Source organism: Lutjanus erythropterus, chromosome 10, assembly GCF_056507025.1.
Source record: "Lutjanus erythropterus isolate fLutEry1 chromosome 10, fLutEry1.hap2, whole genome shotgun sequence".
Lineage (NCBI taxonomy): Eukaryota > Metazoa > Chordata > Actinopteri > Lutjaniformes > Lutjanidae > Lutjanus > Lutjanus erythropterus.
The window spans coordinates 14,548,233-14,561,797 of record NC_139326.1 but is presented as its reverse complement, the minus strand read 5'-3'; the positions used below and the strand labels follow the sequence as shown (position 1 = coordinate 14,561,797).

The following is a 13,565-nucleotide window of genomic DNA, read 5'->3' as shown; positions in this document are numbered from 1 at the left end:
TACATACATACATATATAAAAATTATACATACATACATACATACAGACAGACAGACAGACAGACTGACACACACACACACACACACACATATGTATATATACATAATTTTTTTTAGCATTTGTGTTTAGTAAAGCTGAGGATGAGCATTTCTGTCTCAATTTAACAGACCAACTCCCCAGTAAGAACACACTTAAAAAGTGCAACAATGACCACTTCTAACAAAGTTACACAATCACTGCTTCTAAATGGTGAGACTGAAAAAAATGGTTCTGTTATCTTATCTATTAATTTCCCCACATACTTCCCTTGTTGCCACAACAGCTTGGATAAATATTTTGCACAGCTTGTCCATGAAACACAACAACCTGCAGGAGCAAAAACAACCTGCAGCTGGTAAAATGTGTTGTTGGATTCATGATGACAGTAATAAATCTGCAGAGACCTTTGAACAAATTTGATTCATATTCACACCACAGGAGCGAACGCTCCTCCTCACCTCGCCAACACAGGATTTGTCACTTTGCTGAACTCTAAGCACATGAACCTGCCACCAGGCTTCAGGACCCGCAGAGCCTCCTGCAGTGCCTGAAAAAAAGAATTTGTGCTGACATGAATTGTCAAAACAAATTAACAGCAACAAATTATGATTAACTAATTATTTATCGAGCTTAAAAGCAAAATAATTGATGGCTGATGTTAGGATGGATTCTGGATAGATGTCACGCTGGACTTGGCAAAAGCGTGGTGGTATTTTCACAAATTTCTGACATTTTATGCACAAGAAATCAATCAACACTTCAATCTGTAATGAAAATAATCAAGTTTAACTGTGAGTTCTCTTAATACGAGTACAGGAGGTGAAAATGTACCCTAAGTGTAACATAAAATCTCACCTATAACACTTTTATTTTAAAGAATGTAAGAGACTGCTGGGACTTTCTGAAGTGGGGCTGTATGAGGTAATGTCTTATCTATTAGATGGTGGTCCACTAATAGGCTGGGATCACGAAGTGCAGAGCTGCAGAACCATCAGTGTTTATGAGTGCATGTATGTTGTGATGGCCAGGTCAGTTACCTGATCTATGTGGGTGACGTTTCGAATGCCGAAGGCGATGGTATAAATATCAAACTGGTCATCATCGAAGGGCAGCTCCTCTGCATCCCCCACCACCCAGGACAGACCTGATACACATCAACACACAAAGACACAGAAGCTCAGAGTCACAAAAAGACAAACTGTCAGCTGGTATCTTCATTTTAGCTTTTGTGCTCACATACCTATTAAAAAAAACTGCACTTTCCAGTCTGTGTGCTGTGCAGAGGAGTGTGATTTGAATGTTTGGCTGCATGTCTGCACAAATTTAATTTCTATTCATGCATAAAATTATCTAAGACTGTCAGCCTCCAGCCAAGTCACAGCTGTAGAGTTGCAGCATATTTCACTGCACACTATTTTCCAGATTACGCGCCTCATTCTGCCTTTGATCATATTTGATAGAAATGCTTGCATGGAACATACAGTAACCTGATATCTAGGACGATTCATTTATCCAAGGTTAAATTTATTATCTTCCCTACCAGTCTGTGTTATTTCAGTACAGCCTGACTTATCTCAGTGAATATGAACCCACTCTAGTTTATGGCTGTCTGGATTACTGTACTGGGCCCCGTTTCTCTGGACAGTTGCAGTTTAGTTCACATCTAGGCTACTTGTGTAAATTACATCATTAGTTTAAAATTAACTTAATGAAAATTAATATGAAAACAACGTTTCTGTGCTTAACACATCATGAGAATGTTGTTCTATGTTGTTAGACCAACGGGCACTGCAATTAAACATGGATGTGCTGCTACAGGTGCATACTGTGTGATGACAACAAATTTGTATTAGACCTTTTGTTTGTATGAGAACGAAATCATTCACCCATTTAGTTATATCTTTTATCCCGGATTTTCAAGAAGTCTCAGACTGTGGCCTATATGTTCAGATTCAAATTTTATATGTTGTAAGCTACAGCCTACGTATTTACTGGAACTATCACAAGGCCTCATCTGGACTCTTGAATAGCTTTAAGCAGATGATCTTTAGTCAACATAGCTTCCTTTGTTGTAATATTAGATTGAGGTAAAATGATTATGGCAACACTTGTTATGTTAAAACGTAATTTATGAGCCTTTATAAGTGATCAATCAATGCGTGCACTGTGGCAAAAGACAGCTTACAACTTATGATGTGCCTTAGCAGCTCCTCCTTAAAGGCACCCGCTAAGGGAGAATCTGTGAAACACTTGTAGATAAAGAAGTTCCTTTGCTGAGGTATACCTTAGAACCCTTCACAGAATGCTAAGGTACAAAGACACTAGGAAACGCAGCCCTGAATGTTATGAGTTTAATTTCTCCAACTTTGTTGCCAATCAGAGCAGCAATGTCTTCACCATTCTGACTGGTGTCAGGAAGTCACTCTTATCAAACTTATGACCGTATACATACATAGAGATTGTTTTTATGATCAACTGATGACATCAACAAATGCTACTTTAGTGACTGATGATGATTATCTTTTTCAATATTTCAACATTACATGCAAATTAATGTAGAAAACACGATGGAAATATGAAATTTCTGTGTTTCCATCTCCCATTAAGCACATTAACTCTTTTTAGTGAAAAAATTTTTTCAGATGAAATACTTTAAAAAGCACATACAAATATGTTGAGGGAAACACAGTCAGTTCTTGTTTTCAACACTGGAGAGCTTTTGACTTTTTTTTTTTTATTATGGACACATTTCAGTCAGTTCTCACAAAAGGTTGAGGTTTGATACAGCGCCCTGCAGACAGTGATCAGAAATCTGGATAAGACATTCACATGCTACAGTATCCAAGTCTCTTCAGAACAACTCAACCGAAACATCTCACTTTCTCAAAATAAGGATAAAGGCTTATCCAGCTCCTGTAATCATAGGATCTTTACATGCACAATAAAGTGAACGGGGATATCCCAAAAACCTGACGTGTGTACATGTAAACATGTTCACTAAAACCTCCAGGTCGAGGGAAAAATCAGTCTGGCTCTGAGAGACTTGAGGCAGTTTTATATTCACAAACTTACCTGCACTGATGCCCATGCTGTCAGCTTTCTGCTTGCCCACTTTCAGCATCTCCTTGTTGATGTCACAGACCACAGCCCTGGACTCCTGGGGAACATCCTCATCCTCTGTGGTGTAGTTGTTGGAAATGTCCTGCCATGATGGTGTCTGCATGGACCGTGCCATCCGACGCTTCTGCCGCTCTTGCTGAGAACGAACATACTCCAGGAAACGGAATGCGATGTCACCTGCAGGGGAGGTTCGGCACAAACATGAGATGTTTGACGCCAGCTTTGGGGTTTCAGTTTGATGTGTTGCAGAGGTGCAAATAAACATAAAGCCTTACCTGTTCCCCCCGCCACATCCAGGAGTCGTGCCCCGGGCTGCGGGTGCATGACATGCAGCAGCATGTCCTTCCACAGTCGATGAATCCCCAGACTCATGGCATCGTTCATAACGTCATACTTCTGCGCCACATTCTCAAACACTTTATACACTGAAAAAGCAAAAAGAAAGAGAGCCCATTTGTCTTTATGATTTTACTCAGTTATATGTAGGACTTCTCATGGTTGATTAGTCTGTCACTCATTTTCTAGATTACTTGATTAGTTGTTTGGTCCGTAAAATATCAGAAAATGGTGAAAATGCCGATCACCGTTTCCAAAACCCCATGATGATGTTCTCAAAAGTCTTTCTTTGTTCAGAACACAAAGATATCTAGCTTCCTGCCATACAGGACTAAAGACACTGGAAAATATAAGCTCAAATCAGAGAATTAACACGTTTTTTGTCTTAATAAATGACTCAAAACTATTACTGATCATAGTTTTTTTTTTCCCACTTTATTTGAGCATACTCAGATATACTATTACACTCATGCACCAATACTTTAGATGTTTTATGTTTTTCTGTTGATCCTGATGTCTTGTAAGTGTTATGATTTCTTCCATTACCTGCAACCCTCTCTGTACTCAAGCATCAATTGCAGACTCAACAAACTGTTGAATGCTCTTCATGTTTGTGCATATAATCTGGATCGTAAATCTGTCTATACTGGGATATTTGAAATTGCCAAAGATAGGTGGTCAAACAATTTAGTTTTTTTACGATTTATAGAGGTATGGTCTTTATTATGAGTCTGTGCCTCTGAGAATAAGAAATTATTTAATATTCCTACCATCAATTATGACATGCACCACGCTGATGGAATGTTTCTGCATGTTAAAGACTACAACATGACGCTACACATTCAGAAAATATTAACCAACACACACAAACACACAATAGATATTACTGAAATCAGAACACCAGAAAGCTTCAGTCTGATAATATATAGAATACACGGTATGCATACTGCAGCACCGACACGTCCTGTTTTCTGTTGCTGCGGAATTAATGTAAAAAATGATTAAATAATTTCCTTGCTTGACTTTGAAAACAACACTACTTGTACAATATGTTTTAAGACATTAAATTAATTACTATCTACCACCTTTAAATTCGGCATGCATATAATACATAAAGCCGCTCGTTTTAGTACAAAAATACACATTGCAAAACGGAAAGAGTAACTTTAAAGGTTTAGAGATTTGATTCAACTTAAGTCTCACTTCACGGGTAAATTGTATGCCGAATTGTTCAGCAAGTTCTCACGTTCTCAAAAACATCGAAATTCCTCATATCTAATGGTGTGTTCATTTACAGAGACCCAACGGACTTTTACACATGTTTTTTTAAATGACTTTTGGTTTTCTCTTCTGCTCGCACAGGAGAACAGAGTGTATCCGTAGGTGGGCGTGCTGCGGCTCACCTCTCTTCGCCTTCTCGGTCTCTGGCACCGTTTCGAAACCAAAGTGTGTACTTCTGTCTTCGGCTGCATCGTTAAAACAACGACAAGACGACGGTCCCAAACAAGAACCCGACCGACCCGAACCTCCAGCAGCGCTAACGTTAACATTTCTATGGGACAGACCGATCACCCTTCGGACCAGAAGTCTCATGGACGCGGCCATGTTGCCTGATTACACAACTACGCGACAGTCTGTCGTCATTCACAGGCGACGGTGACAGTTTTTCTTTCTTCCTCTCCCTTCAGTCCTTAGAAGAGAACTTATGTGTACAACACTTGTACAAAAGGGAGCACAGGAAAGACAAAAAGACATAAAAGAAAATAAACTGAAAAAAAAAATGCTGGTGGGATAAGTACATTTTAAAAAGGATAAAATCTAAATTGCTTTAACATATTACAAACTTATAGTTTTAATTGTTTTGTTTCTGAAGTGTTAAATTAAATACATGTATTGCTTGACACCCTTATTAAATGCATGGCTTCCTACATGTATGGATAGGGAATTGTGCCACTATAATAATGAGGTTAATATGGTTACAGTCTCTCATTTACAGGAGGCCTGTGGGTTGTACAATATAATTTGTAATTTCATACCAAAGCCAGTGACCAAGGCAGAAATTTTATACACTGCCACACTAGGTTGTATACATACATTGTGCCGAGCTGAAACAAGATTTCAAACCGATGTAGTTGTTGATTAGTTGCCGGTTAAGAGGAGTGAGAAGTCAGCTGTCAATGGTCGTATAAAACAGAGCAGTCAAAAAATATATTTACTGCTTCACAGTTACCAATGTAATGTCGTGAAGGTTTTGAAGGAATTTAATATGGAACTTACCACTATACTGACCTGTAACTTTGAAGGAATTTAATAAAAGATATTAAGTGTATTTGATACTTAAAGTAAGAAAAAAATCAACTAGATTTTATGTTCTAGACCACCTTATGATCATATTTTGGTAAAATGGCAGAATCGTGAATCTAACATTTATCTCTATGTTAGCCAGAAAAAAGCATGTGCCTGGTTAAGCTGCCCATTAGCTGTCCACTGGCAATCCCATAATGCCTTTGGTCTGTTGGCCAATCAGAAGCTGCGTGTGGCAGTTCTGATCTCAAGCTCACTGCACAATGAAATAACATGAGATTTAACCCTTTTCCCTTTCAATAGATCTCTACTATTATGACAGCACCCTGAAATAATGTATAGAATAGTGTAAATGTAATATTTTGGATTTAATAGTATTTGTATTCATTTAGTTTTTTTGTATATCTTCTCACATTGCTTTTATTTTTAGCTTTTTAATTATATTGCATTGACTACTGCACTGTTTTACAGAGCCAGGGATACAACTTTACCAAAGAAAAAACATAATTTTTTACAAATGTATGTGTTGGTGTGCCTGTTAAGGGGTTAAATGATAATACAATCTAAAACTCTAAATGCTTCTTGATTATTTTCAACACTAATCAACAGTCCCTGAAGGCAGAGGTGAAATCTTAGTGTATATAAACAGCTTTCAGCAGCATTAAGCTGCAATAATAGAAGGAAAATCTCCAGCATTAAACAGGCCAATGCATGTATGCCAAACCACTGAAGGGCATGAGAGTGCCTTAATTGCACCAGGGTCATAGACGATATTACAGAGCGAGGCGGATCAAAACAGACAAGTTTGTGCACGGCCAGTAAACCTCTTTCACACACTTCTTTTTCAAATCTATCAGGGGAGACCAGCTCTTATTTTATTCTAACAGTACCGCTCTCCTAATCTACCTGACTTCAGTACCCTGAGTGCAGAAAGTGGCAGGTATTGTCCTCCATTCTTCTCACTTTCTCGTTCTGACAGTAACCAGACACTGCCATGTATTGTCCCATTGTTGCCTCAATTACTGGTCGACTTGGGTTCAGAGAGATCAGCTTACATTGCTCTCTTTTCCTCAGCTATGGGTTGACCGAAGGGGGGTCTGCAGGCCAAGGCTTTCTCACAGGGACCCAGAGGAATGGCGATAAGGCTCCCAGTCTAGTTAAGGATTAATGTTACAGCTGCACAATTGCTATTGTGAAAAAAAACATTTTGAGGTCAGTGGGAGGGTGTGTGGAGGGTCACAGAGATATTTTACCGTGGTTGTTTGGAAGACAGGGCTTATTATGGAGGCACAACCTCAGCAGAGAAATCTTAGAGTTTGATCAACAGTACTTTGAATTAAAGCATTTATTCAACATTTACATTACATTTCTTGTTGCTTGTGGCCTATAAAGATGATTATATCACCACAGCAAGCAAAAAACAGATAGTACCAAGCATCATTACTGGAGTATTTCTTTAAACACAAAATCACCAGTAGAGGGAGAAAGAGGATCATGCACTTACAATTAGCTGTTTCTAGTGTCCTGCACTGGAATGTGTGTGTTTCTGATAGAAGATGAACCCATTTCTAATATAAAACACTCACTCACTGTATTCTGCAAGGCAGACACTTTCAAAAATCATATTTACATTTTTTTTATTGCTAACATGCATTGGTTCAAACTGAAGTAATGCTGTCAAAACTCTTCACACAGTCAGAGGAACAGAGGTCGACCAAACTGTGAATCACTTTTAATTGCTCTCACACAAAATGCATTCATGGACCACATCTTACAAAATCCATGTTTTCTTTTCTCATTCATACTTCCACCACTTGCTTTTGATTTTCACATTACAACAGTTTTCAAACCCGTTAAAACTCATTCAAAACTGAATGATGGCAGATTTTGCGCATTTCTGCAGAAACCATGTTGCTACAGTCCGGTCAAAAGATTGGACAGTTTTTTCTTTATTTTTTATAAGAAATGGTTCAGATTATACCGACAGTTTGTAAAGCTGTCATCAAAGCAACATGTGGCTACTTTGAAGAGTCTAAAATATCCAGGAGCGAAAATCTTTTCCACAGTTGTAGGCCAACAGGTGTGTAAGAGAAGAGCGAAGGTCTGGAATTTCATATTGAAGCACAGTACTGCATTTCTCATTCAGTCTTGTTACTGTAGATATACTTAAGTACAATCAATGAAGTGAAAGATGTTATTCTATGATGGAACTGTGATTTATATAAAAATCCTTCTAACTTGAAGGTAAAGCTTCCTGTTGTTGGTGTTTGCAGCTCAGTGTGTTCTGAGCTTTCTGACTGAGAATTGTTGTCTGTGTTTTGGTTGAATGAGCTCATTTTGAGACGTGTGAAGTGTTTTGTGGGTCTGAGTGACTTTCAGAGCTGAAATTTAACTGTTGGTAATACAGATTTTGAAACAGTGGCATCAGTATTGACCAATGCTTGTTAGAAATAGAAAACTGTAATGTCATGCAGTGTGTTGTTCTCTGCTGTTTCCCTGTATTGTGGTGGAAATGTCTGTCTGGTAGAACTTGAAGGAAACGTTGCTTTTGCTGTGTTGTTTTGATTGACTAATTTAGTCCAGTGTTTTAAAACACTGAGCAAAAGGATTTTTCAAAAATACTTAGTATTATAATTAATTTAGTTTGCGAAATGAAAAAAACCTGGTGCAAAGACACACTGAGGCAGAGAAGCTTGTATGTTTTTCTGTCTAATGTTTTCAGACTCATTGGCAGGTTAGTATGAAACTGGAGGACATACTTAGTTTGTTTAGAGTTAACTAAATAATTATTATCCTGGGGCTGAACCTTGGTAAGTTCAAAGATGAATATCTGTGTGTGTGTGTGTGTGTGTGTGTGTGTGTGTGTGTGTGTGTGTGTGTGTGTGTGTGTGTGTGTGTGTGTGCGCGCGTGTGTGTGTGTGTGTGTACGTGTGGTGGACTTGTAGCTGCAAAACTGTTAATCTTAGTGTAATGTTAGTGTTTGAGGATGACACCACCATCATCAGAACAACGATGAGACTTCAGAAAATCAACAGTCTTGCAGAGTGATGCACAGAAAACAACCTACTGCTCAATGTCAGCAAAACCATAGAGGGTTAATGGATAAACCAGCAGCACCTCTGAATTTATTCATACTGTAGTCAAATTGTTGACAGTGGAGATGGTAGAGTAAAATCTTGTTTATTGATTAATTCAGACCTGATCATGTGCGGCCTGGTACTAGTAAGTGATGTTTACTGTGTGGATTATTGCCTTCCTTACATGACCTCTTGTTTCTCAGTGGTAAAGTAGTAGTTAAGGTCAGTAACAGTGGGCTGGGTGTGGAGATACTGATGTGGAAATTATGAATATTATGTCCAGCTGTGGCTGCTGTAGCAACACCTGTGACTGCAGGGACTCTGGAGTCACATAACATTATAATTCACTTTTGAGAAGCTATAAAAAGTGTTATTATATAGCCCATGATGAATGAAAGATAACATAAGCCATGAGGAATAGGAGATGCAACAGAACAAAATCATAATGACAATTTTAAAGTAATATTTTTACTTTTGTCTCTCACAGTTGTATACTATATAATAAGGATGCTTGGTCTTCTTTGACAGAGAGATAAAATTAGCTTTGGTATCTTATAGTCTATAAAGCCATTGCTGGAAAGCTACTACCCTACATCTCAACTACGCTGGATTGCAACTTTGGGCCCTATCAAACTTGAAAATGACTGGCTTATGCTTCAGGTCCCCTGAACACGGTCTAAATCTGGAAAGTCAGCCTTTTCTTTTAGTGCCCCAAATTCTTGGAATGACCTTCAACCCAAGCTGAAAATCAATTCTCTTTAAAACCATGTTTACAAACCTCCCAGCTTCAGTGTGCAACTGCTTTGACTGAGCTTTACTGTTTTTCTTTGTTTGTTTGCTTTCATTTAATACTCATCTTTGTTTTGTCATATTTATTTTTAATTTCTGTAACTCGTTGCAGCTCATTGTAAATAAGGGAAACCTCAATGATTCTTTGAGTTTAAATAAAGATTTGACGGGGGCTCCCGACTCTCTCCCATTTCCTGTCTATCTAATGCTGTTATGTCAATGAAGGCTAAAAAAAACAAACATACAAAAATATATAAATAAATAAAGTTTGAACTGAATATTAGGAATGACGCAAAAGAAAGACTAAATTAGAATTAGGACTTAGATCTAGTTAATTCTCTCTACGGCTTTAGTGCTCTGATACCATCAAATATTGTTATGTATTGTTTTAAACATGTGATATTAAAAAAGATATTACTTTTGACAGCCTTAATTCTACCACATATGTTTTAAGTCCTGAAAGAGACAGAATAGTATTATTACGGAAAAGTTACAGAGAGTCTAAAATGTGAAACTGTAAACCAGCGTTGATTTTTTTATAAGACACAGCTGGCACATTTTTTTCCAGTTTCTGTGCTGTGTAAAGAACAGTGTTACGGATTAAATTATTCTGTGACTGGGGACGAGGACCCAGAAACAAAGCCAGCATCCTGTCACACTCCCATCTGATTTCTGAGTGACTTTTCATGTTTGAGAGCGTCAATAAGATTATATTAAATATTTTATTAAACAAGTTCTGCACAAGGTTTTTGCTGCAAAATGTGGTCCAGAGTTTCACAGGTAACTTGATTTGGGATTTTTGGAAGCCATGCAGCTAAGGCTGAGCAGTATATCAATATCATATCAATATCATGATGTGAGACTGGATATTGTCTTATTTGCAGACGTAGCTGAAGTACACACGTTCTTTATTCAAGCAGAGGTACAGATACTGTACTGTGTAAAAACAGAATCTGATGAAAGTAGAAGCACTGATTCAACTTCTTTACTCAAGTAAAAGTTGAAAAGTACAGGCTCTGTAATGTATGTACGTGTGTGCAAAACTCACTGAACCTCACCTTTTCTTCATGGTCCAGTCTCCCTCTGTCTGTTTCGTTTTGTTACGTCATTTATACTATTTTCATCTTGTTATACCTGTTATGTCTTTTATCTTGTTTTTATCTCGTTACGTTGTTTTGTCTTATTAGATCTTTTACATCTTGTCATGTATTGTCTTATGTCTTTTATGTATTTTTTTTGTCTCGTTGTGTATTGTTACCTTGTTTTCATCTTGTTGGGTTGCTTTTCATCTCGCATGACTTTTATGTTGTTTTCGTCTTGTTATGATTTTTATATTGTTTTCATCTTGTTACATCTTGGTATATTGTTTTCTTGCCTTGTTTTTGTCTTGCATTGAAACTAAAGTAAAAAGCCTGTTTTAGAAATTTAATTAGTAGAAAGTACAAATATCTGTGCTAAAATGTAGGGAGTAAAAGTTATTCTTCAAAAATCTCATTGTTTTGTGAAAAAAATTTAATATTTGTACCTACGGCACTGTTGCAATATGGATATTTGATTTTGTTCATCTTGACCAGCCTTAACAGGATGCTATTTTATAAAAAATGTTTATATCAAGTTATATTTTGTGTATTGTATAATAGCCTAAAAATATTGAGTCATTATTTATAAGTTATATCACCCAGCCCTACTTGAAGCCAAGACAGGAAACCCCTTTTTCTTTCCTTTTAATTGTGAGCCCTCATTATTGCAAATACACTTCCATAGAAGCTGGTATGGAAGCACTTGCAAACATTTTAGAGGATTATTTTTGCTTTTCCATGGAGTTGAACTCGTCCTGCCAACAAATGGAAAGCACACGGTGCTGCTGAGTTTCTCAGGAACAGAACAGGCCCTTCAACAGTTTGGGAGCGAGGCACTAGATGAAAGAAACATGGAAACACCTTTCATGAATTAAGAAATCATCGTTGCATACATCCCAAAGTGTTCCAGCTTATTACACGTCCTCCCATGTTTGTTTTTTTTCATGGTGTTCCAGTTGTAAAGCTGAGCTCCTGCTGTTTCCCTCTAAAATGTGCAGGCTGCATGCTTGACCTCATCCCGTAGGGGAACCAATAGGTTACACATGGCACTGCAAATCCTACCTCCGTGTGTGTGCATCTCCAAACAGTCTGGGAGTCATTTCACGTATCTGATAAGTATCTAGCTCCACAGAACAAAAAGAAAAGGGAGAAAAGGGTGCAGATGTCCCACCATGAGAACACTGAAGCCTGAATCTTTTTTTTTTTCAAATGGAAAAGTGATTGGGATTAGCTTGATCCGGGTTTTGTGGCCCACATGCTTCTCAGCCACTTGGATACGTAATATTGTGCGCTATTATGGAATAAATGTTGCTTTATCAAGAGGACGTGACAAAACAAAAGAACAAGCACAACACAAGCTTAAGAAACATGCATACAGTGTTTATTTTGCAACCAGGACACATTAAATAAAACTACAAAGGTACTTCACTTATACAAAAGATAGATTATATCCCATTCACATACAAAATAACAATAATTTACTGTATAAATTAAACATTTCACTATTTTGCTATTTACAATTTCATGAAAACAATGTTTTGGCCCCTCGTGATCATTTCCCACAGGGCTCCTGGTGTTGTTTTCACGTCATCGAGCACTGCAGGACATTCACATCGACTACAGTTTGGGAAAAGATTGTTTCCAACCGCTCAGAAGATAGCATGGAATTTTCCGATTGAGTGGAGGATGGGACAGAAAATGGGAGTTTGCATAATTCACCAGGCTATCCAAACAAATATGCCCTTGTTAGATTTTAACTGTCAGATTTGGTTAGCTTGTGTTTGATTTGAACGCACATTAATTTCCCATCGCTCTCACATCTAGGCTCTTTTTCTCCCCCTCTCTACGCATGGTCTGCTCCGAACATCACAGACCCAGGGGCATGTGCTCTTGTCTTGCAATAATTAAGATGACTTACAGTTGAGCAGACAGGCAAGAATATAGCAGAATCACATTTATACAAACTGTCTGATCGGAAAAGAAAGGTTCGTCATCGTTTTGTGGGCCTCCAATTCTGTCTGATTCTCGAAAAAATATAAATCTTTTTACTTGAATGTCACTGTGAGGCTGCATCATGCATAAAATATAAGGTGTAGTCTCAAGTGCTCAGGTTGCTGCGCAAAGTACATTTTAGTTTTTTTTCCTTTTCACTGAAACTGAATGCAAAAGTGAGTAAGTACTATTTCGTCTTGTAAGTGGAGGCAAATTTAAGTGCATCCAGGACTTTTTATTTATCCTGTCAGTGATTAGAAGATATTCAGAGGGTGGCTGTCTGCAGAGACCCCAACTAACATCCAGTCCAGCGACAGGAAAGGCAATTACTATGCCAATGGCAAGCTAGTGGATTCTGACCTTTCACAAGCAGTTTAAATGTCACAGCAATGCACAGAAAACTGTCACAACTGCAAAACCTGCTGTCAGATTGTGCATAGTACCATTGGTTATATTTCTGTCCGGGTATATTGTTTGCGCTCAACCTTTTGGCCTGAAATTGGGGTGATGGGTAAAAGCTTCCAGGTCTGCAGAGTCTTGTGGATTTCAGGCGTCTGAAGATAGAAAAAAATGCTTTTCCACCTTTGAGCTAAACACTGTAAAAATGAAAAAGTTGAAAAAACACATAAGTTGAAGGCTGTTTACTTTTGAGTACTGAGCCCAACTCAAACTTTATGTTTGCCTTTTGAGTTAAGTTTTGGAAAAGTTTTACCAACTAATAATGTTTTGTTGAGTTAATTAACTTTTCTTCTTCAGATAAACTTGAATCTTTGAGTTTTAGAAATCAAAAAATGCAGTTCAAAAATTAATTGAAAATAAAAATGACAAA

At 37.7% G+C, this 13,565-nt stretch overlaps 1 protein-coding gene across 1 annotated transcript in view; it reads right to left on the bottom strand.

The window, feature by feature from the left end:
* The window catches only part of coq5 (coenzyme Q5, methyltransferase), a 16,148-nt gene extending 11,016 nt beyond the window's left edge, over positions 1–5,132 (bottom strand). Inside the window, exons 1-5 of the mRNA XM_084729488.1 lie at positions 4,899–5,132; positions 3,435–3,584; positions 3,112–3,336; positions 1,077–1,183; positions 498–586 (exon numbers count right to left, since the gene is read on the bottom strand). Of these exons, the coding sequence (XP_084585614.1) occupies positions 498–586; positions 1,077–1,183; positions 3,112–3,336; positions 3,435–3,584; positions 4,899–5,100 (773 nt within the window). The 5' untranslated portion in view covers positions 5,101–5,132. The remainder of the gene's footprint in view (positions 1–497; positions 587–1,076; positions 1,184–3,111; positions 3,337–3,434; positions 3,585–4,898) is intronic.
* Positions 5,133–13,565: the final 8,433 nt, after the last annotated feature.